The sequence below is a fragment of the Leptopilina heterotoma genome, unplaced genomic scaffold, assembly GCF_015476425.1.
Source record: "Leptopilina heterotoma isolate Lh14 unplaced genomic scaffold, ASM1547642v1 Lhet_15, whole genome shotgun sequence".
Lineage (NCBI taxonomy): Eukaryota > Metazoa > Arthropoda > Insecta > Hymenoptera > Figitidae > Leptopilina > Leptopilina heterotoma.
This window is the reverse complement of record NW_025110867.1, coordinates 2021047-2042897: the sequence shown is the minus strand read 5'-3', so window position 1 is coordinate 2042897 and position 21851 is coordinate 2021047. Positions and strand designations below refer to the sequence as shown.

Genomic DNA, 21851 nt, shown 5'->3' with positions numbered 1-21851 from the left:
TTTATTCAAAAAGTATAATTATCATTTTATTTACACTACAAAGCAACTGCAACCATTCGGTTTCTACAAATTTTCCATCGCAATCTATAAAAAAAAGCCAGAAAAAATATAAACAATATTAACAAACGCCTTTTAGACAAAATTACAACGTATTTAAATTACGTTTATTTAAATAAAAATGTTTCTTTTAAAATCTACATTATAAAACCGTTATTATTTAGATTTAAAAGTATCGTTTAAAGCCATTTTAGCTCTAAAAATATCCAAATTAAATCAAATATCGATGAATTGTCTTTCATTAAAAGAATCATTAACTGAAAATTTATAATAATTAGATTTATGTCTAATCAATCCTTATTTAATTTTAAAGTAAAAATAAACTATTTATACACTTAAAAATATTTTTCTTTCGGTCTCACATTTTAAGACACTATCTTTCCTATATCCAAAGCTATAATTAAATAAAATAGATTCTTAATTAACCGAAATGACTGGTCGCAACTGTTGAATTAGTTTATAACAATTGTCAAGCTTTATACGATCGCCCATTCTTTCAAAAGTTTTAGCTGCTTCTATCAACATTCCTGCACGTTCTCCTGGTGAAGCGAGTAATAATGGAGGTAAATGTCGACAAGCTAAACACAAAGCTGTTGCATGTTCACGTTCTCCTCTAGTTTGTTCTGGAGATCGATCTTTGCCACAAATTATTGTTGATCGTAAATTACGTTGGCGTACACTGCGATCTAATAAAATTTGTGTCTTCACCGGTGCTGCGCCAGCCATGAGACGAGCAGTTGCTTCATACACAACGACTTTGGAAAATAATGCCTGAAAAAAAGGATTTTCCAATAAATTAATTGAATTGCCTTAAAAATTATATAACACTGATAAATTAAACAGAACTGGTAAATTAGATTTTAAAATCAATCGATTTGTCTTAATGCAAAAAATATAATTCTTACTTTTATCAAAAACTTATTTGATTGTTATTACATGAAAATTAAACATAAAATATTTATAATTATTTCAAGACTTTTTCATTTCTTCTTTTTGAAAATTCGAAGCAATAAAAATATTGCTTATTTTGGCCACCTCCAAATGGAAGTAATAAATAATTATAATTAATTTCTATATATTCTTACTGGAATACGTTGGTAAAGATGTTTCAGACACAATAAATCCCTCTGAAATGCATAAAGCATTGGACTGAATGGTAAATTTCGATTTGCAGCATTTTCTTGCCACATGGTCGTTCTTTTTTCTAAAAGCCAATCACAAATCCATAGCTGAGTCAACTGCAATAAAATTCAAGTTATAATTCATAAAATTAATAATACATACATCATAATTTTTACAAAAAAAAATTTTTTAAGTATCAGTGTAAATTTATAATTTCTTTCTAGTGTAGTAGTACCGCTAGATAATAAAAAATAACGGAGAATTTAAATAGTAAATTTTAATACACACCAAAAAATTCTGAGATGACTTTTGCTTGCAGTCATAATAAACCATAGATTGTTCCATCAGTAATCCAGCTTGATCGACAAGATTGGTTAAAGTTTCATTTGATGTAGCCTTCATTGCTCGAATTATACAAAGTGCAGCATGATGTAAAGGTTTATTATTGGTATGATGTATACTTAGTTGAGCATGCTTTCCAAAAGGAAATTTCTCTTCAACAATACACTGAGATACCAAACTATTTTCCCCCAATCTCCAATTAGCTGCAGAACAAATAACAGCACCCCACCAAAGTCCAATTTCATCTTTATATTCTGCAAAAACATATAGAGAATATTGTTTTTAAAATAAACATCGAACAACAATTTTTTATACTTGCTATATAATTCAAATTTTTTACCACATAGCTTCCATAAAATTTTTTAAAAATGATTCGATTTTAATCAGAGTTGCCACAAAAATTTCATTTTGTTTTTCCCTGATTTTCAGATAAAATTTTCACTTTTTACCTAAAGAATATTCTGCGATTCACTCTAAAAATGATTAGATACTCAAAAAAAATGTTCCATTATACTTATTTTCGAATTTCTTTAACTGTAAAATTATTCGAAAACAGCAATAACTTCTTTTTAAAGAAAATATTTAATCATTATTATTTTTCCATAGGAATTAAGATTTTCAAAACATTCTAATTCAAATCTTTTTAAAATTCAACAATTTATGAGAATATTATTATAAAACATGAAGAAAGTGATCACTCCGACTCTTCGACTCAGAGTGATCACTTTCTTCATGTTTTATAATAATTAAAGATAACCAAGTAATAAAATCATTAAATTTTCTACTATAAAAAATACTTTTACTGTAACTTCTTCAAAATTATTTTCATCATTTCAATTCAATTATTATTTTCTAGAATTTTTAACTACAATTTATTTTAAATCAATTATTTACAATAATTAAAAAAAAAATTCTGAGAATTTTCAAATGTATTTATTTACAATTCAGTTTTACGAAATTTCATCGATTATTCGGAAATTCTTCAATAATATATTTAAAAATAAAAACTTCCAATAATTTCAATTAAAACTTTTGAAAAAAAATAATTCTACAGAATTGTTAGTTAAAAATATGAAAAATTCAGATTATCAAAGATTTCAATTTGAAACTTTTTCAAAATTCAATTATTTATAAAAATTCACGCTATACTGCTTTTAATATTCAATTATGTAAAATTTTAACTGAAATTCACATAAATCATTTTCTATTAGAAAATTCTACGAGAATTTAATTATTTAAATAAAAAAATTAATAATTTATATTGAATAATTGAATGTTTGTTAACATTGAATTCTCATAAAGAATTTTATCAACAAACTTTTAAATAATTACATTTTTTCGACGAATTTTAATAAAATTTTTTTAATATAATTACATTTTTCAAGGCAGCATTTGATTAAAATTGTACTAAAAATAATTGAAATTCTGCGATGAGTTTGATTATTTATGAAAATAATGGAATTATTGCGAAGAAAATACAAAAATTTGTAAATATTAGAATTCTTGTGAAATTATTTTATTATTTATAAAAATAATTAAACGTTCGCGTAAAATTGTAATAAAAAATTGTTTAAACAATTGAATTCTTTTGGAAAATTTTATTAAAATAGTAGATATTAAATATCATTGAATTTAGGAAAATTTTTGCAAATAATTGAAATTTTCATGAGAATTTTATTAAAATTTTTGCAAATAATTAAATTTTGAAGAAGAATTTTATTATTTATAAAAAGAATTGAAATTTTGACGAGAATTTCTTTAAATTTTTGTATATATTTGAATTTTTGCAACTTTTTGAAACTTTTCCAAAATTCAAATTTTTTTTAGTACTGTTAACTAAAATTCTTCTATAAATTCATTATTTTTAATAATGAATTAAATATATATTAAGAAATTCTAATTTCAGAATTAATTAAATTTTGAAAATTTTTGCAAAAATTTAAGTTATTTAGAATTTTTAATAAAATTCATTCAAAATTGAAATTTTACAAAATTTAAAATTAAAATCTTTTCAAGTTCATCTATTTATGAAAATTGTAAACGAAACTATTTAAAAATTCAATTAATTTGGAAATGTATAAATAAAATTATTCATTAAATAATTTTTAAGTTATAATTTTATGAGATAGTTCTTCAAGAATTAAGTTATTTAAAAAGAAATTATTGTTAGAAATGGAAAAAATTGAATGTATTAGAATTTTTGTTTCTGTAGAAAAAACTATTAATAATAATATTTTAATTATTTGAATGTTAATTAATTATTTTTCAAGAGGTCTGCATTCTGTTGAATGAACCACCTTATAATTTATAAAATTCTTTACAATATCTATATTACTTAAATCATTAACATAAAAAAAACATATTTATATTATGTTGTACTGTTAATAATCTAAATAAGATATAAAACGCACTGAATTCTATAACATTGAGTCTAAATTTTATGATTACACTTTGAAAAAGATTTCAAAAAAAGAAAAACTTGCTTATTTTTTTATTAGAAAAAGGGGACAAAAGGGGACCAACTGTGATGCCTGACTAGAGGGTATTGAAGTCCGTTCTTCATCTTTAAAATGGAAAAAAATCATTAAGTTTGGACCAAAAATGCCAAAATTACAAGCTATTTTATGCATTAACTTAAAAAAAGGTTTTTAGCTCTAAGATGAAAAACAGGTCCAATTTAAAGTAATTTTTTACTTTCACGCAGTGTTAAAATTTTCGTTCAAAAAATAACTCTTATAATTTTTGAAACTCACCTGTAGACTTAGTTTCCCCATCGTTTGCCAAACTTATATCACTGCTAACAGTATCAATGATGCGATTTCCAATTTCCACTGCAGTCGAAGCATGTAAATTACTATAAGCTGTTCCACTCAAAAGTTTCAATCCTTGTTCAATAAGATATTCTCTGTAAGCACGAGCAGCATATGACAATGGTTCAAAAGCATTACTCTGCGAAGTGAATTCACTTTCCACTAGTTTTCCGTATTTCCAATTGTGAGTTAATAGAAATTTAAAACCATCTTCTGTTGTAATCCACTTCATCTTCGAATGAGCCGGATAAGACAACAATAAACTGCGAGCTTTTCCCAAGAAATATTTATGAACAAGCGGAATAAATGATTGCTTAAAACATAGAGCAGCGTCAATGTACATTTCCGCTAGCATTATTTTTGAAATAATATGTCCAGCATTTTCAGCATAATTAATCATTGAAAGTGCAAGGAGCAGTGACTGTTTGTTTAATCCTTCAGAAAATGATAAGCGTAGCATGTGTTGATAAACGGCGGCCAATTCCATAGCGGATGTTTCAATTGACTTTCTCTCTGTCTTTTCTGATAACCATTTTCCCACCAGTAATATCCATTTGCAGGGCCAACATTTATTCAAAATTTGTCTAACACACTGCCACAATGTTGCAAGAAATATTTCAATACGCGTAGAGGGCAAAGAGCGTCCAAAATATTGTAAACATCTCTGTAAATCACGATGAGCGTGCTCGTAGTCAAGATTTGAAATATTGAATTCAGCTTGTCTCCTCCATCTTCGCAATTCAAATATTACTTTATTATCGGCAGGTAATACTGGATCGCCAAATAATAACAATCGAATTAATGCTCCAACGAAGAAGGCAATGTTAACAAACCAAAGCATTAAGTGCATCCACATTTTGTTTTCAGTTGTCGAATTTTCTGTAATTACAAATTTTAAACTTACATTTATTCCAGTCGAACAGTTCACATAAATAATTAAACTTTGAACTAATAACAAAATCCTAAATTTTCATAACTAAATCACTATAAATATTTTGTCACATAAATAAATTGTACAAATGGGAAAGACAAAGAGTTTTAAATGAACTTCATTTATTAAATACCAACCTTGATAGTTGAGTATTGTCCGGCCATCCAACTTGGAACTATAATAATTGTAGTCCATTCTTGCCATTTTGTTTACGACAATTCCAAAAGGATTGAATATTAGAAAAGCGAATAGAACCACACACAGAGTAACACGTGTATGATCTGGAATTCCCTGACTGACAGAAACTGTTGGAATATTAGAATTGTGTGGTGGATTTATTTCATCCTTAGTAGAAAGAGGTGAAGGAGGTCCAGAAGTTGGAGACAATGGTGGTTCACTTGTTTCTGAACGTGGCGGTGTTAATTCACCACATGATATTATATCACTCACATTTTGTCGTTGAACTGACATTCTTAATGCCATGTTTTCATTTTTCAATTTTAGATTTGAATTCTGTAGAAATCTAAAGAAAGAAATAGAATATTTTATCTTTGGCTCAAAATTTCTGAAGCGTGCCACTAATTTTTCGATACAGACATTTTTATATTTCATATCAATAATTTTATAGTATTTTCGTACCAAAATATGATCCCAAAGTTGTTTTTGAAAAATTTTCATTTTTTTGAGTTATTATTTAAAAACAATTTTTAAGCATCAAATTATTAAAACATTTTTTTCTACCGTTCTATTTGATGCATTTTAATAAAATCAGGCCTCGGATCGACTATAAGGTGCAAAAAAAGTCGCTTTAGTCGATTTAAAATTGAAAAAAAGTCGAAAAAGTCGTTTATTTAATTCAGTGTCATCAAAAAATTTTTATTTTTTATCCTTCTGATCCTTCTCTGATTTCTAAATATAATTATTTAAAACTTAAATAATTTCGTTAAATAAATATTTAAATACTTCTTGTTTGTTTTTATACGGGAATAAAATTTAAAAAATTTCTATTTAAAACCTACCTAATTTTAAAAAATTAGAATACAAAAATTCTAAGAATTATTTTTATCAAAAATATTTTAATATAATTTTTTTGTAGCTAATTTTCATTATTCCCATTTTTAAATTTACACTTGAAGATTTTTCATTAAAATTTTTGAGAAATCAATTATTTTCAAAATTAGCAATTAAAATTCTTTTAAAGTTTATTTTCAAAAATTTTTATCAAACACTTTGAAAAAAATCAATTATTTTCAATTAAATTTTACCAAATTTCAATTATTGAAACTCTTTTTTATTGTAAATTTTGAAAATTTATTTAGTAATTAATAAAAATAGTTGAATTGTTTAGAAGAAATTATTAAAAATTTTAGGAAATAATTGAATTTTATGGAAATATTTAAATTCTTCACAGAAATTCAATTAAATATGTTTTGAAAATAATTGAATTTCTGCAAAGAATTTTACTATTTATAAAAATAATTGAATTCTTGCAAAGAATTTTTCCATTTATAAAAATAATTGAATTGTTTCGAAGGATTTATTAAGATTTTAGAAAATAATTGAATTCAATTAGTATTTTAAAAAATAATTGTATTTTTTCTAGAAATTTTATTAAAATTATATTATAAATAATTGAATTCTTCCGAAGAATTTTATTATTAATGAAAATAATTGAATTGTTTTGCAGAATTTCATAAAAACTATTGAAAATAATTGAAATGTTTTGCAGAATTTTGGCAAAAATTTTTGAAAATAATTGAATTTAATCTAATAATTTTATTAAAACGTTAAAAAATCATTTTTTTAAGTATTTTACCAAAAATTGTTGAAAATAATTGAATTCAACTAACATTTTTAAAAATAATTGTATTTTTCTAGAAATTTTATTGAAATGGTATTAAAAATATTAGAATTCTTCCGAAGAATTTTATTAAAATTGTTGAAAATAATCGAATTCGTGCGAAGAATTTTATAATTTATAAAAATAATTGAAGTGTTTCGTAGAATTTTTGTCAAAATTTTTGAAAAAAATTGAATTCTTTCAAAAGAATTTTATTAAAATGTTTAAAAATAATTTTCTTTAAGTATTTTATCAAAATTGTTGAAAATAAACGAATTCAATTAATATTTTCAAAAATAATTGAGTTTTTCCAAGAAATTTTATTAAAATTGTATTAAAAATAAGTGAATTCTTGCGAAGAATTTTATAATTTATAAAAATAATTAAATTGTTTCGAAGAATTTTATCAAAATTGTTGAAAATAATTTAAATGTTTGAGAAGAATTTTATTACAAATTTTTGAAAATACCTAATTAAATTTAAACGAATAAATTTTATTAAAACGTTTAAAAATAATTGAATTCTTGGGAAGAATTTTTCTAATTTATAAATATAATTGAATTGTTTCGTAGAATTTTGTCAAAATTTTTGAAAATAATTGAATTGTTTCAAAGGATTTATTAAGATTTTAGAAAATAATTGAATTTATTCGAAATATATATTAAAAATTGTATTAAAAATGAAATTCTTCCGAGGAATTTAATTTAAATTATTTTCAAAATTTGCAATTAAAATTCTTCAAATGTTGATTTTCAAAAATTTTTGAAAAAAACTTTAAAAAAATCAATTATTTTTAATTATATTTTACAAAATTTCAATATTTATTGAAACTCTTTTCAATTGTAATGTTCGAAAATAAGTTGCATTTTATACTAAAAATTATTGCAATATTCGGCAGAAAAGTCGAGAAAGTCGTAATTTTTGAAAATAAGTCGAAAAAAGTCGAAAATGTTATAATATCCGAGGCCTGTAAAATTTGAAATGAGTAATATACAATAACCCTGCTTTCAAACAAAAAATATTTGTTAAATTTTGTTCATAATTTGTTTAAAATAGCAACAATTATTATAAACTCTACCTCATAAAATAATTTATCTTACCGAATATAGTCAATAGTCTTTCTCAGAATTGCAGATTTATTAAGTTTTGCATCGACTCCCACAACAATGTTTTTCAATTCAACTATTTTGTCATTAATCGAAGTTCTGTACCTCCGTTCAATAGCATTGTGTGCACTGCGCTTTACTTCTTTAACACGGGGCATTCCACTGTTTGTCGTGGAATTTAACCGATTTATTTGGACTTTATCTGTATCTAACATAACAGGAATTCCTGAAAAAAAATTAATTTTTTAGATCGTTTGTCTTTAAAGAACAAATCGACTTCTCCCATTCATAAAGAAAACGAAGTCTGAAATTTTTGTTTTCCAGATATATTAAAAAAAAAGTTAATAACAATTTTAATTGTTAATTAATTTTCTAAAAATAGAGAATTTTTGTTAACGCTCTGCTGATGTTGAGATTTCCTAAGGAAGAGAAAAAACTCACCTGTTGTAAGTAGAGTTCCATTAGTTGTATTAACAAGTGTATGCAACTGATGAGGTACCGAAGCAGATGCAACAGTTTGAGATCCTCCAGAATATATAACAGATTCTGATTTTATCAAATTCGAAGGTAAAATCAGATGGCTGCGTTGCGTTGGAACAGATGTTAGTGTAACAACTGGTGTTGAAACATTCAGGTTAATACTGTGCGGAACAGTATAATGAGGACTGTATAAAGTTTGTGCTGTATGCACATTTTGTTGCTTCAGTTGTATTGGAATAGTTTCTGTAAATTGTAGTTTTTCCGCGGATACCAAATTTGTTGAATTCGATGGTTTAACATTCTTTTTGTCATTAAATATAGTTGTATTTTCAATATTTAAAAAATTCAAATCATCAGTAACCATTGGTTCTGGTTTGTCCATTTCAGTGAGAAGAACTTCATCACTGAATAGATTCTCATTTTTGAGTAATTCATTTTCACAATTTGTGAAGAGATCTGTAAATGTAAAGAAGAAAAAATTTATTCAATTACAGCAAGTACAAAAGCTGTTTTATTAAAATTGCTACACTTTTATAAAGTCATAAATTTTGATAAAAATTCTTTAACAATATATGCAAGAATTAATTATTTCAAATGCAAAAAAACTGATGTGAAATTTATTAAAGTTAAATTAAAATTTAATTAATATTCTGAATATTTTATACTTACTAAATTTCTAAATTTTTTTCTAAATACTAAATTACTAAATTTCACATAAGTTTTTTTTAAAAATTTATTATCAAAATTTCGCTCTGTCGCACTGTTTCCCCAGTTTGTAAAATATTTTTACAAAATTTAACATATATTCTCTCTCCGTATAAAAATAAATGACAAAAAGAAAACAAGAAATTTACATAAAATAAAGTTATATTCAAAATTAGTGAAAAAATTTACAATTGAAAAAGAAGGCTGATCTTTTTTTCTTTAAGAAACCTTGAAAATAACGTTTAAGATTTGTAATAAGTACTCTAAGTAGTGATGATTGTTTAATAATAAATTATTGCGTCAGGCTATGAAATTCAGGCATCTAAACGTCTTATTTAAATTGAAAAGCCGGACAAATTAGGTACTTCTTCAATTGAATCAGTTAAATATAAATACTTCAAGAAAAATACGGAACAATAAGAAAAGTATTAGTAAAATAATAATTATTTACTTGTTATAAATTTCAAACACTTTTATAATGACATCAGTTAATTTTTTGACAGTTATTAAAAAACAAGTGTGCAAAATTATAAAGTGAACACAAAACTTACCATAAAATCCATTTAGTTCATTAAAATCAAGACTGTCATTGTTAGACAGATTTGAAAAATCATTTTCCGATGTTGATGTAAAATCATCTGACTCAGTCATTTTGATTATTTATTTTTTGTTTATTGAAATAAAGGATTTTCAAAATAAACATTTATGTCACTGAGTAAAAATTGTAGGTTAATATTGTAAAGAGAATTTTGCTTCTTAAGAAGTAAAATATAGTTTACTGGAATATTTATTAAATACGCAAATTAAGAGAGCAACTTCCACTTCTGATACATGGTGATCTTTTTTGTTTAATAATAAAAAGACTAATTGATGGTTCAAAACACCACGACGTCCAATGAAACAATCATACAAAATCACGCCACATTACGTCATCATTATTGCTCATATAAGAGATGGTCTACAATAAAGAATTCCAATAAAACCTCTGTTGTTTCTAAATTAATCTTGATTTAGGGTTTTTTTACGATACAAAAATATCTACATACGGAAGCTTACGGTGAACGCGTGACGTCAAAATGTTATTCAAATGGGTGACGTCACACGTTCGCGTTATTGTGTTCTCTCCTTTAGGCCTTTTCATTGAATCGGAAGTTACAGTTGTATTGTGCTTAGACCTTTATGTAGAAAAAATGTAGAAACTTCTGTTATGCCACCCTGGTGTTCTACACTTTTCATGTTCAAAGATCAAAGCATGCAATGTGATTTTATTATCCTTCCTAAGAATGTTGCACGTGTTTAATTGAAGTGTCATATTTTTACAGTCTGTGCACTAAAAGTGCATAAACATTGTTACCATTTTCAATATTCTAATTGAAAAAAATCAGAAAACCTTCTCTAGTGGGCGAATTGAATTCGTAAGTATAGTGAAAACATATGCTCATTTGATAAAAAAAATCTTCAACATAAAATTAATTTTAATCAATAAATTACAACTTTTTAAAATTTTCCATTAAATATTTGTAACTAGAATCATCTATCGTTATACTGCAATTATAAAATTCTATTTTATACTTAATTTATTAGAGATTTGCATTTTTTTGTGTGCTAAGCATATTGTTTGGATGCTGCGGTCACTACAGATGTTGAATGTATATATGTATCAAGCCTAAAAAAATATTCATAATTTTTCAGTTACAATCCATGTAAAGTTCCATTGAATATTTTAATTTATTTTTATTATTGAGGTGAAGCAATTACTGCAGTAAAATAATTTAAGCTAACTTACGACTCCGAAAATATTTTGAGGTTAGAAATTTTTTATTCTATAAAGCTTTTCTTTTTTATTCAAATAAAAAGTATTGCAGTAATATTTTTTACCTTGCAACCATATTATATATTTTTAGCCATATGCAATATTTGTAAAACAATATAATTCAATGTTTCTAATTAAAAGTATCATTTTTTAATTTTTTTTTTTTTAAATTATTAATTTCAAAAGAGGTAATTATTACTTTGAGCAATTTTAAAAAAAAATGTCCTCCATATTGGACCCGCCATTTTGAATTTTGAAAATTTCGAAAATCTGACTTTAGATTCGTAATCAGCGACCCCAAAGAACCTCCGTGTAACAAGTTTCAATAAAATTTACTGATTGGGTTACCCGGGGGCACGAAAGGGTTAAAATGAACCCGTGTAGAAAAATTGTTGGGTTCAAGTAAGGAGCTAGAAAGACCGTCTACTCACTAACGGGGCGCTGAAAAGATTGTCTGATCATGGCGCTAATTAGATCAGTGATGATCGAATCACGCATTGGTCCAGACTGGACGAGCTAATCAGGTCTAATTAGCAGTGCTAATATTTAAAATTTTAGATTCTATTTCAATTTTTGAATTTTAAATAATTTACCCAAATTTACTCGTTTCTCACGTTTATTCAATATATGTAATGTGAATATATGAATTATTAATAATAATAAATATTATTGCTATTATTTTTATTCATATAAGTGTGAATATATGAATTATTAATAATAATAAATATTATTGCTATTATTTTTATTCATATAAGTGTGAATATATATTTAATTAATGACAATAAGTTATTATTTATTATAATAATATTATTTTCATATAAATAATATATTACACTAATATAACAATAAATGTCATTTAAAATAGTAATATTGAAAAATAATTTTAGTAAAAAAGACAATTTGCGTTAATTGGTACATTTTTGAACAAACCTTTAACATTATTTACAAACATGTTTACAGTTTTTATTCATAACACTTATACATATTCAACAGTAATTTTATTATTTTATATAACACACTTAAAATGAAAATTATCAGCTCGCATGTGGTATCGAACTCACGTCCCCCCACCCCTGACGTAACGCATTTAAACCACACGGCCACTGAACGCTGGATGAGAACTCTCATAATCTACTATATCAATGATGCAATTGATTTAAAAAAATCACAGGGATCACAGTTCGTCCCCTTTTTCCCCTATTCCCCTTTTTTCCCCTTACAAAAAATAAATCCCCTAAATCTCCTTAATTCAAATATTTTCTCCCCTATTCCCCTTTTTTCAGTAAATTTTTTTTTGAAAAGTAAAAATTATGATTTAATAATTTTTTTTAAAAGATTTTACAGGGTGTTCAGCGTTCAGGAAAGTCAGGGACATTTTTATAAATTTAATAAGAAAGTTAAAATTTTTTGTGAATTTAAAAATTTTGTAATCTAACAAGACTAAATTGGTTTTTATTACTATTTGTTACTCTAATTCGATATTAATTTATCGCTCACCCTAAAAGAAGTAATCTTGATTTAATGTGGAATCCTCTAAACTGAATGCATATTTTCCTCTTATATATGGTATCAAAATTAATACTCTTCACTTTAGAGGATTTTTCTCTCGGATATTATTTGCAAATTGTGGTTATGAATTGATGAAGAAAAGTTAATTTTATGCACTAAATTTAATGTTTTTAATTAAATAATTATATTTAATAACTAAAAGTTAATTACTTACATTATTTAATATATTCATTCCTTCATTTATTTCCTTTAAATATTCAATGTTTTTGACAAATGTCAATAATAAAACAATGAATTAATTAATAATAAAAATAATATACATTCAAGTCGAATAGTTTTGTTTTGAGAGGAAAACATTAAGAGGATATTAGAAGAGGATTTTTCCTCTAAGTATGAGATTACTTTTTTCTTATATTTTATTAACTATATTATAGTCGAAGAAGAAATAAGGAAAGTAAAAAGTCAGGGAATCTTTTTCTCAATCCTTGTTGGACACCCTGATTTTATTTTTGTAAAATGTTAAATAGCGCGCAACATAAAACAAACCTTAGAAAACTCCATATTATACCGTAAAAAGAAAAATGGCTATTTTTTCTTAAATTATTTAAGAAAAAAGGAGCAAAAAAAGTCAGATTTAATCCAAAAAGCTGTAAATAGAAGAAATTCTGTATGTTGTAACAAAATAATTTTTATCGTGTTTTTTAAAGGAAAATCCCCTTTTTTCTTTTGAAAAATCCCCTTTTTTTACCTATTTTCAAGTGGAAATGCCACTGTGATCCCTGAAATCACCTGCACCAGCCTCCTACTTCGTTTTTTGTTATAAACATTAACTGTAAATATCTATAACAATATCAAGTTTAAAATAGTGAAATAATTTTCTTTAACAATTTATAATAATAATAAAAAGATGTAAAAATATTTTATGTGATTATATTTTATTTTATAATCAAAAAAATAACGAAATATGCTTTCAAAACAGGCTTGAACACCAGACTACCCCCTTAATGTCATATAACATATTCTCGCAATAATTTTTAAAATTCGACCACTGCCTATTCTCTTCCAACATTCTTAAATTTAATAAAGAAATTTGTTTAAGTTGTTGCTGACGGACATAAATAACTATAACAATCATGCCACCAAAACGGTCGATGGAAGAAACCGACCGCTTAACCAGAATTGCTATAGTCAATTCTGATAAATGCAAACCTAAGCGTTGCAGGCAAGAATGTAAGCGTTCTTGTCCTGTGGTAAGAATGGGAAAGCTTTGCATTGAAGTAACGCCGAATAACAAAATAGCTTCAATTTCAGAAGAACTTTGCATTGGATGTGGTATTTGTGTTAAGGTAAGTTTTTAATATTCTTATATATTAAAATATTGGGTATTTTGATCGGAAAATAATTATTTGAAATTTTTTTAGTTAATTTAACAGACATTTTTACAACAGGTTGTTGATTAATATCAAATTATTTGATTTTCTACGGACCAATTTAAGGGAATTTACTCCTTGAAAAAGCATTATTTTCAATTACAAACATAATATCTCTAGGAAAACAATTTTTTAATTTTTTCCGCTCAAAATACTCTTACAGGGTGTCTATAACACCTGGAAAACCGGGAAATGTCAGGGAATTTTTTCGAAAGTCAGGGAATTTTTTTCATCATGACTATTTCAAGTCATGATGAAAAAAAAAAATTATTACAAATTAAAATTATTTTACAAATTTTTAGTAAAAAATTAATAGTAATAATTAATATTGCCTTTCCAATTCTATTCTATATTGATAAATAATATGAACCACAGACATATAATCAAATAGAAAAAGGTTGACCGCTTAAAATTCTGAAAGATCAAAAGAAAAGCAGAAATTCAATTATATTCAAACTTTTTTTTAATTCTTGTCAAAATTTCAATTATCTTTATGAATCTTTATAAATAATAAAATTATTGTCCAAAATTCTATTGTTTTCAAAAATTTTAATAAAATTCTTGACAAAATTTCAATTATTTACAAAAATGTTCCTCCATTTCAATGTTTTTCAATATCTACTATTTTAATAAAATTTTTCCAAAACAATCTAATTATTTAAAATTTTTTTAATAATTTTTATAAAATAATAAACATTTCACAGGAATTTAATTATTTACAAATTTATTATAAATTTCTTCACAATAATTCAATTTTTTTATTTTCATAAATAATAAAATTTTTACTGGGATTCAATTGAGGGGCTGGATGCTGTATGAAAATAAGCGCCATTCACTTAACATGGCGCGTATCCCCTTATAGCATCCAACCCCTTAATAATTTTCATAAATAATAAAACTCATCAAAGAATTTCAATTATTTTTTTTTTTTTATTTTTTTATTTTTTTATTTTTTTTTTTTTTTTTTATTGTTTATACTCCTGCCCTATTGGCCTTACGCACTTCGACAAGAGTCCCCGAGAAATACTTTTTTGGATTAAGCATTTTCTATTCAAACTTTTGTCTTAATAAAACTTTTACAATGTTTCTTGAACAAAAAGTTAAAAAAGAAAATTTTGTAAACGTAAAATATTGTTTTCTGAGAGAAAAGCAGTTTTTTTTTCTTTAAATCGTTGATGACAAACGTTGTGAACTTCTCCCATGTCATTTATAAGTCTTATCAAATAAAATTTAAGCAATGCATTTTTTGTTACCTCTTATTATGTCGATTCTTAAAACCTGGAAAAAAAATTTTTAGAAGGCCTGGAAAATCTGAAAATGTCAGATAAATTTTTTTCAGATTAGTTGTAGACACCCTGAATATGAAAATCAATTATATAAATTAAAAGCATTTGACATTTTACATGTTTCGCTTCTTTAAGTTTGTTAATGATTTATTAATTTTATTTAAAGAAATGTCCATTTGAAGCTATATCAATTATAAACCTACCGAGTAATTTAGAAAAAGAAACTACCCATCGGTATTCCAAAAATTCCTTCAAATTACATAGACTGCCAATACCACGACCTGGTGAAGTTCTTGGATTAGTTGGTACTAATGGAATTGGCAAATCTACTGCTCTTAAAATTTTGGCTGGAAAGCAGAAGCCTAACTTAGGTCAATTCACTGTAAGTACAACCATAATTTCTAGAAAAATTCAATACTCAGCAAATTCAGATCTATTATGTACAATTTATTACTAAATAAAAATTCTTTATTAACAGAATCCTCCTGATTGGACAGAAATTTTGAGCCATTTTAGGGGTAGTGAATTGCAAAATTATTTTACAAAAATTCTCGAAGATGATTTGAAAGCTCTTATAAAACCACAATATGTCGATCAGATTCCAAAAGCTGTTCGTGGAACTGTTCAACAATTGCTTGACAAAAAAGATGAATCAAAAAATCAAATTCAAATCTGCAAAATGCTTGGTAAGAAATAGTTTATTAAACAACAAGGGAACAAAGGCAGCCATTTGTTTCCGTTTTATTTACGCTATTTTTTATTCCTAATGCACAAAAGTGGCGATTTCAGATAGCAGATGACAGGGAGTAAATAATATATTTTCCTCCCGTGGTGCACAGACTATTTTCTTTAACACACGTAAACGGAAAGTACAACCACTTCATAAAAAATTTTAACGACAATAGTGTTTTCAACCGAAAGTTTATTATAATAATAGTATATTTTTTTAAATGATTAATTATTAAAAATTAATAATTTTAACAATAACAATAAACAACAATTTAACAATTTAAACAAATTAAAAAACAAACAAAAACAACAATTTTAACAATTTAACAATTAAAACAATTTTAAACAAAAAAACAATTTAACAATTTTAACAATTTAACAATTTTCAATAAAACATATATTTAGTCGTAAATAAAGATACATTTTATCTTTACATTGTTATTAAAATATATTACATGTGATTTTGGACGACAGGGAGGTAAAGTACTTTTCTCTCCCCGCTATGACGTCACGGGGAGGTAAAGTATATTTTTTTTCTCCCCGTTATGACGTCAGAGGGAGATAAAGTAACATTCCCTCCCTCTCGTCGGAAAAGACATACTTTCCACCCTCTACACAGGTAAGAAATGATGTACTTTCCGTGCGTGTGTTAGAAAAAAAAATTAATCTTAAAAGGGGGCAAGAGAGTTGTTTAAATAACAAATTTAAAGGTTTCAGAGATATACCCTTATTTAAAAAAAAGTTATTAAATTCCAAAATCAGTTTACGTTTTATATTTCTTTGTATAAATAAAAAAATTTAATATTGACAGATTTATTGCACATACGAGACAGAGCAATCGATGCACTTTCTGGTGGGGAATTGCAAAGATTCGCTTGTGCCATGGTGTGTATTCAAGATGGAGACATTTTTATGTTTGACGAACCTTCATCATACTTGGATGTTAAACAGCGACTAAATGCTGCTGTGACAATCAGATCTCTTATACATCCAGACAAGTAAGTTTATTTAGTTTAATTAATTATCTAATTATACTTAGGGACAGTTTCATCAACACCGATTAAAAGTTAATCAATGATTAAATCCTTAACCAATCAATTGTGAGCGCTTAATTTTTGATTAACTGATTAACTTTTAACAGGCCTCGCATATTATAACATTTTCGACTTTTTTCGACTATTTTCAAAAAATACGACTTTTTTTGACTTATTTTCAAAAATTACGACTTTCTCGACTTTTCTGCCGAATATTGCAATAATTTTTAGTATAAAATGGAACTTATTTTCGAACATTACAATTGAAAAGAGTTTCAATAAATATTGAAATTTTGTAAAATTTAATTAAAAATAATTGATTTTTTTAAAGTGTTTTTTAAAAATTTTTGAAAATCAACATTTTTGAAGAATTTTAATTGCAAATTTTGAAAATAATTTAAATTAACTAAATTCCTCGGAAGAATTTAATTTTTAAAACAATTTTTAATATATTTCGAATAAATTCAATTATTTTCTAAAATCTTGATAAATCCTTCGAAACAATTCAATTATTTTCAAAAATTTTGCCAAAATTCTACGAAACAATTCAAATTATATTTATAAATTAGGAAAATTCTTCCCAAGAATTCAATTATTTTTAAACGTTTTAAAAAAATTTATTCGATTAAATTTAATTAGGTATTTTCAAAAATTTGTAATAAAATTCTTCTCAAACATTTAAATTATTTTCAACAATTTTGATAAAATTCTTCGAAACAATTTAATTATTTTTATAAATTATAAAATTGTTCGCAAGAATTCACTTATTTTTAATACAATTTGAATAAAATTTCTTGGAAAAATTCAATTATTTTTGAAAATATTAATTGAATTCGTTTATTTTCAACAATTTTGATAAAATACCTAATTAAAGAAAATTATTTTTAAACATTTTAATAAAATTCTTTTGAAAGAATTCAATTATTTACAAAAATTTTAACAAAAATTCTACGAAACACTTCAATTATTTTAATAAATTGTAAAATTCTTCGCACGAATTCAATTATTTTTATAAATTATAAAATTCTTTGCACGAATTCGATTATTTTTAACAATTTTGATAAAATTCTTCGGAAGAATTCAATTATTTATAATACAATTTTAATAAAATTTCTAGAAAAAATACAATTATTTTTTAAAATGCTAATTGAATTCAATTATTTTCTAATTGGGTCCTTTGGACCCAAGGTCACAATATAAACAGATTTATTTGACAAAAATTAAGATCCTGAAAACATTCTAAGTTGTATTTAAATAATTGAATTCTCTAAGAACTGTCGGAAAATTATTAATAATAATTGATTTTAAGAAGAAGTTTGATTAAAAATTGTAGAAAATAATTGAATTTCAAGAGAATTAAAGTTGTAATTTTTAGAAATTATTAAATTTCAGTAAGTTTTAAATAGAAATTTTTTAAATTTTATTCCCATATAAAAACAAATAAAAAGTATTTAAATATTTATTTAACGAAATTATTCAAGTTTTGAATAATTAAATGTAGAAATCAGTGAAGGATCAGAAGAATAAAAAATAAAAATTTTGTGATGACACTGAATTAAATAAACGACTTTTTCGACTTTTTTTTCTATTTTAAATCGACTAAAGCGACTTTTTTTGCACCTTAAAGTAGATCCGAGGCCTGTTCTAACTGGGGTTAGTGCAATTGGCAGTTAATATAAATTTGTTAATTTTACAATTCTGTAAAGAGAAAATTGTGTTTATTGAAGTAGATTTGCTTTTATGTATAAGATCATTAATTAATAATAATTAAACTGAATTTTAATATTTCTACTATTGTTAATTTATTAGATTCATCATTGTGGTCGAGCATGACTTGTCAGTTTTGGACTACTTGTCAGATTTTATATGCTGTTTATATGGTGTTCCTGGAGCGTATGGCGTTGTTACTATGCCCTTCTCTGTTCGTGAAGGTATTAATATTTTCCTCGATGGATTTGTTCCTACTGAAAATTTGCGTTTCAGAGAAGAGTCACTTGTATTTAAAGTGGCTGAAAGTGCAACTGAAGAAGAAGTAAAACGCATGAATCATTACGAGTATCCAGCAATGAAAAAAACAATGGATAATTTTACTCTTGTTGTTGAAAGGGGACAATTTACTGATTCTGAAATCATTGTTTTATTGGGCGAGAATGGAACAGGAAAAACTACATTTATCAGAATGCTTGCTGGTAATTTATCTCCGGATGAGGGAACAGGTGGGTTTAATTTTTTAAATTTGTGATCCTGATCATTGAATATTTCTGAAATTATGGTTTTTTATTGTTACAAAATTAATAAACTTGCAGATAGTATTCCTCAATTGCATATTAGTTATAAGCCGCAAAAAATAAGTCCTAAATCGCAGGGAATTGTTAGGCAACTTTTGCATGATAAGATTAGGGAAGCATACTTGCATCCTCAATTCATAACAGATGTTATGAAACCATTGAGAATTGACGATATTATGGATCAAGAAGTTCAAAATTTGTCTGGAGGGGAATTACAACGTGTGGCTATGGCTCTTTGTCTCGGTAAACCTGCCGATGTTTATTTAATTGATGAACCATCCGCTTACTTGGATTCAGAACAACGTTTAGTTGCGGCAAAAGTAATTAAACGGTATGTTAATTATTAATATTTATTAATTTTGTTGAAATTTTAAACCATCCTCCGTTATTTATTATTTTAATTGTATAATCATCATAATTGGAATAATGAAATTGTTTTTAAATTTTATTTTGCCTAGGTTTGTTCTTCATTCAAAGAAAACTGGATTTGTTGTGGAGCACGACTTTATTATGGCTACTTATTTAGCTGATAGGGTTATTGTATTTTCTGGTACTCCATCTTTATGCACAGTTGCTCACAGTCCACAATCTTTATTAAATGGAATGAACAGATTTTTGGAACTCTTAGGAATTACGTTTAGAAGAGATCCTAATAACTTCAGACCACGCATCAATAAAAATCAATCCGTCAAGGTAATATTTTTATTTACTTTTATTGTAATTTACTTATTTAACAACTTTAATGATTTAAATGGGAATTTCTCTTAAAAATTCAAATTTTAAGTCATTTTTCTTTTTTAAAAATATATATTTAAATATTCCTAATATTCTACGTCAACATAGTATTTTATTATTATTTATACTTTCAACAGGATTTGGAACAAAAGAAAGCGGGACAATACTTCTTCTTGGAAGAATGATTCTAAAATGGTGATTGAAGACTGGAAGATCAGCACTGTAAATTTGTGATCTTTCAGGTTAATGATGAATTTTAATTATTTGGAATTTGAAAATCAAAGAGAAAAAATAAAATAATCATTCTTTACGCATGAATTTAATAAATATTTACCACATTAAAAGCTTCTATTTAATTACGCCTGCTGAGATCGTTTAAATTTAATTCCTGTAAATTAAAAAATTACTTTTTCAAATTTTCTTGATACAATTTTAATGACGATTAAAATGAACCTATGAACGTTAAAAAATGTTAGCTTTTTTGGAAGATATAAAGAAATTATGCAAATCGCTGAACTGAAAAATGGGGTTTTCGTTAAATATCTGATTGAAAAATAAAAATTTTTTTGTCGTTAAGGTATCATTTTGTTCACAATTTTATTAGTTTTTTGTGAAAATAAAAAGGAAAAAATTGTAGATAATATTTTCTAAAGATTAATGTTAAAAAATTTATATTTTATTTACTATAAAAATTGCTATATATATTATAATTAATTCAATTTTTAAAAAGTTTATTTTATCTGATTAGTAAAATTACTGCGAGAGTACGTTGTATTTCACTGATATTCCTAAACAATTTAAAGCAGTTTCATTGAAAAGAGTTATAAACATTTTCAAGGAATAATTATAAATATATAACGAAAGCAATAATAATAGAATCGAATTTTTAATTCATATTAATTAGAATTTAATTATTTTCAAGAATTAATTTTAAAAATTCTTTGTAAAATTTCAATTATTTTCAATTTTTAATTAAAGTTTCCAAAAGAATTAAATTATTTCAAAATTTGTGGATGAAATTCTTTATGAGAATTTCATTTTGAGAAACATTAAATTATTCAATAAATTATTTATATTTGTATTTTAATAATCGAATTCTCGTAGAATTTTCTAATAAAAATTAATTTATAAATGAATTACAGTTAAAATTTTAGATAATATTTGAATATTTGAAGCATTAGGTGGTTGTTGTTAATTTATCTTGATAAAAAAAATATATGATGTCATATTCATAAAATGTAAAAGTTTTTTTTATTGAGAAGAAAAATATTTGAATAAAATAAAATAAAAATTTTCGTTCGATAATCCCAATTACATTTTATCTTCTTTAGAAACAAATTTTTATTTAATAATAATGACCCTGTAATTATCTGGAAATGAATATTAATTTATTTATAATAATGTAAACATTTTTTTATTATTCTTTTAAACAATAAAAGCCTATTTATCAGAAATGATTTACTACATTCGTAAATGACAATTATATAAGTGAATTTTAAATGTTGAAACATAAAATATAAATTATATAAAAGATGAAAAAAAAATGTTTGCAACTTTATTATTGCAAATAAAACAGTAATTATTTGGTTTATATGAAATATTTAGCAGGCGCAACATATTTCCCGTCCCCTAAA

At 24.8% G+C, this 21851-nt stretch overlaps 2 protein-coding genes across 3 annotated transcripts; one reads left to right on the top strand and one right to left on the bottom strand.

The window, feature by feature from the left end:
- Positions 1-10329, bottom strand: LOC122498426 (sterol regulatory element-binding protein 1). The gene is made up of 8 exons (XM_043606143.1): positions 9945-10329; positions 8650-9144; positions 8203-8434; positions 5400-5785; positions 4275-5210; positions 1468-1775; positions 1143-1295; positions 1-828 (listed from the first exon to the last, which is right to left on the bottom strand). The coding sequence occupies exons 1-8, from the start codon at positions 10042-10044 to the stop codon at positions 475-477; spliced, it is 2964 nt and encodes a 987-aa protein (XP_043462078.1). The 5' UTR covers positions 10045-10329; the 3' UTR covers positions 1-474.
- A 278-nt stretch (positions 10330-10607) lies between these two features.
- LOC122498427 (protein Pixie) lies at positions 10608-20561 on the top strand. Of its 2 annotated transcripts, none has more exons than XM_043606144.1 (9): positions 10608-10808; positions 13815-14061; positions 15598-15813; positions 15910-16117; positions 16972-17158; positions 19004-19410; positions 19501-19813; positions 19941-20175; positions 20355-20561. In XM_043606144.1, the coding sequence occupies exons 2-9, from the start codon at positions 13849-13851 to the stop codon at positions 20400-20402; spliced, it is 1827 nt and encodes a 608-aa protein (XP_043462079.1). In that variant the 5' UTR covers positions 10608-10808; positions 13815-13848; the 3' UTR covers positions 20403-20561. The 2 variants fall into 2 exon arrangements, with proteins under 2 accessions (XP_043462079.1, XP_043462080.1); XM_043606145.1 differs by having other exon boundaries at positions 13802-14061.
- Positions 20562-21851: the final 1290 nt, after the last annotated feature.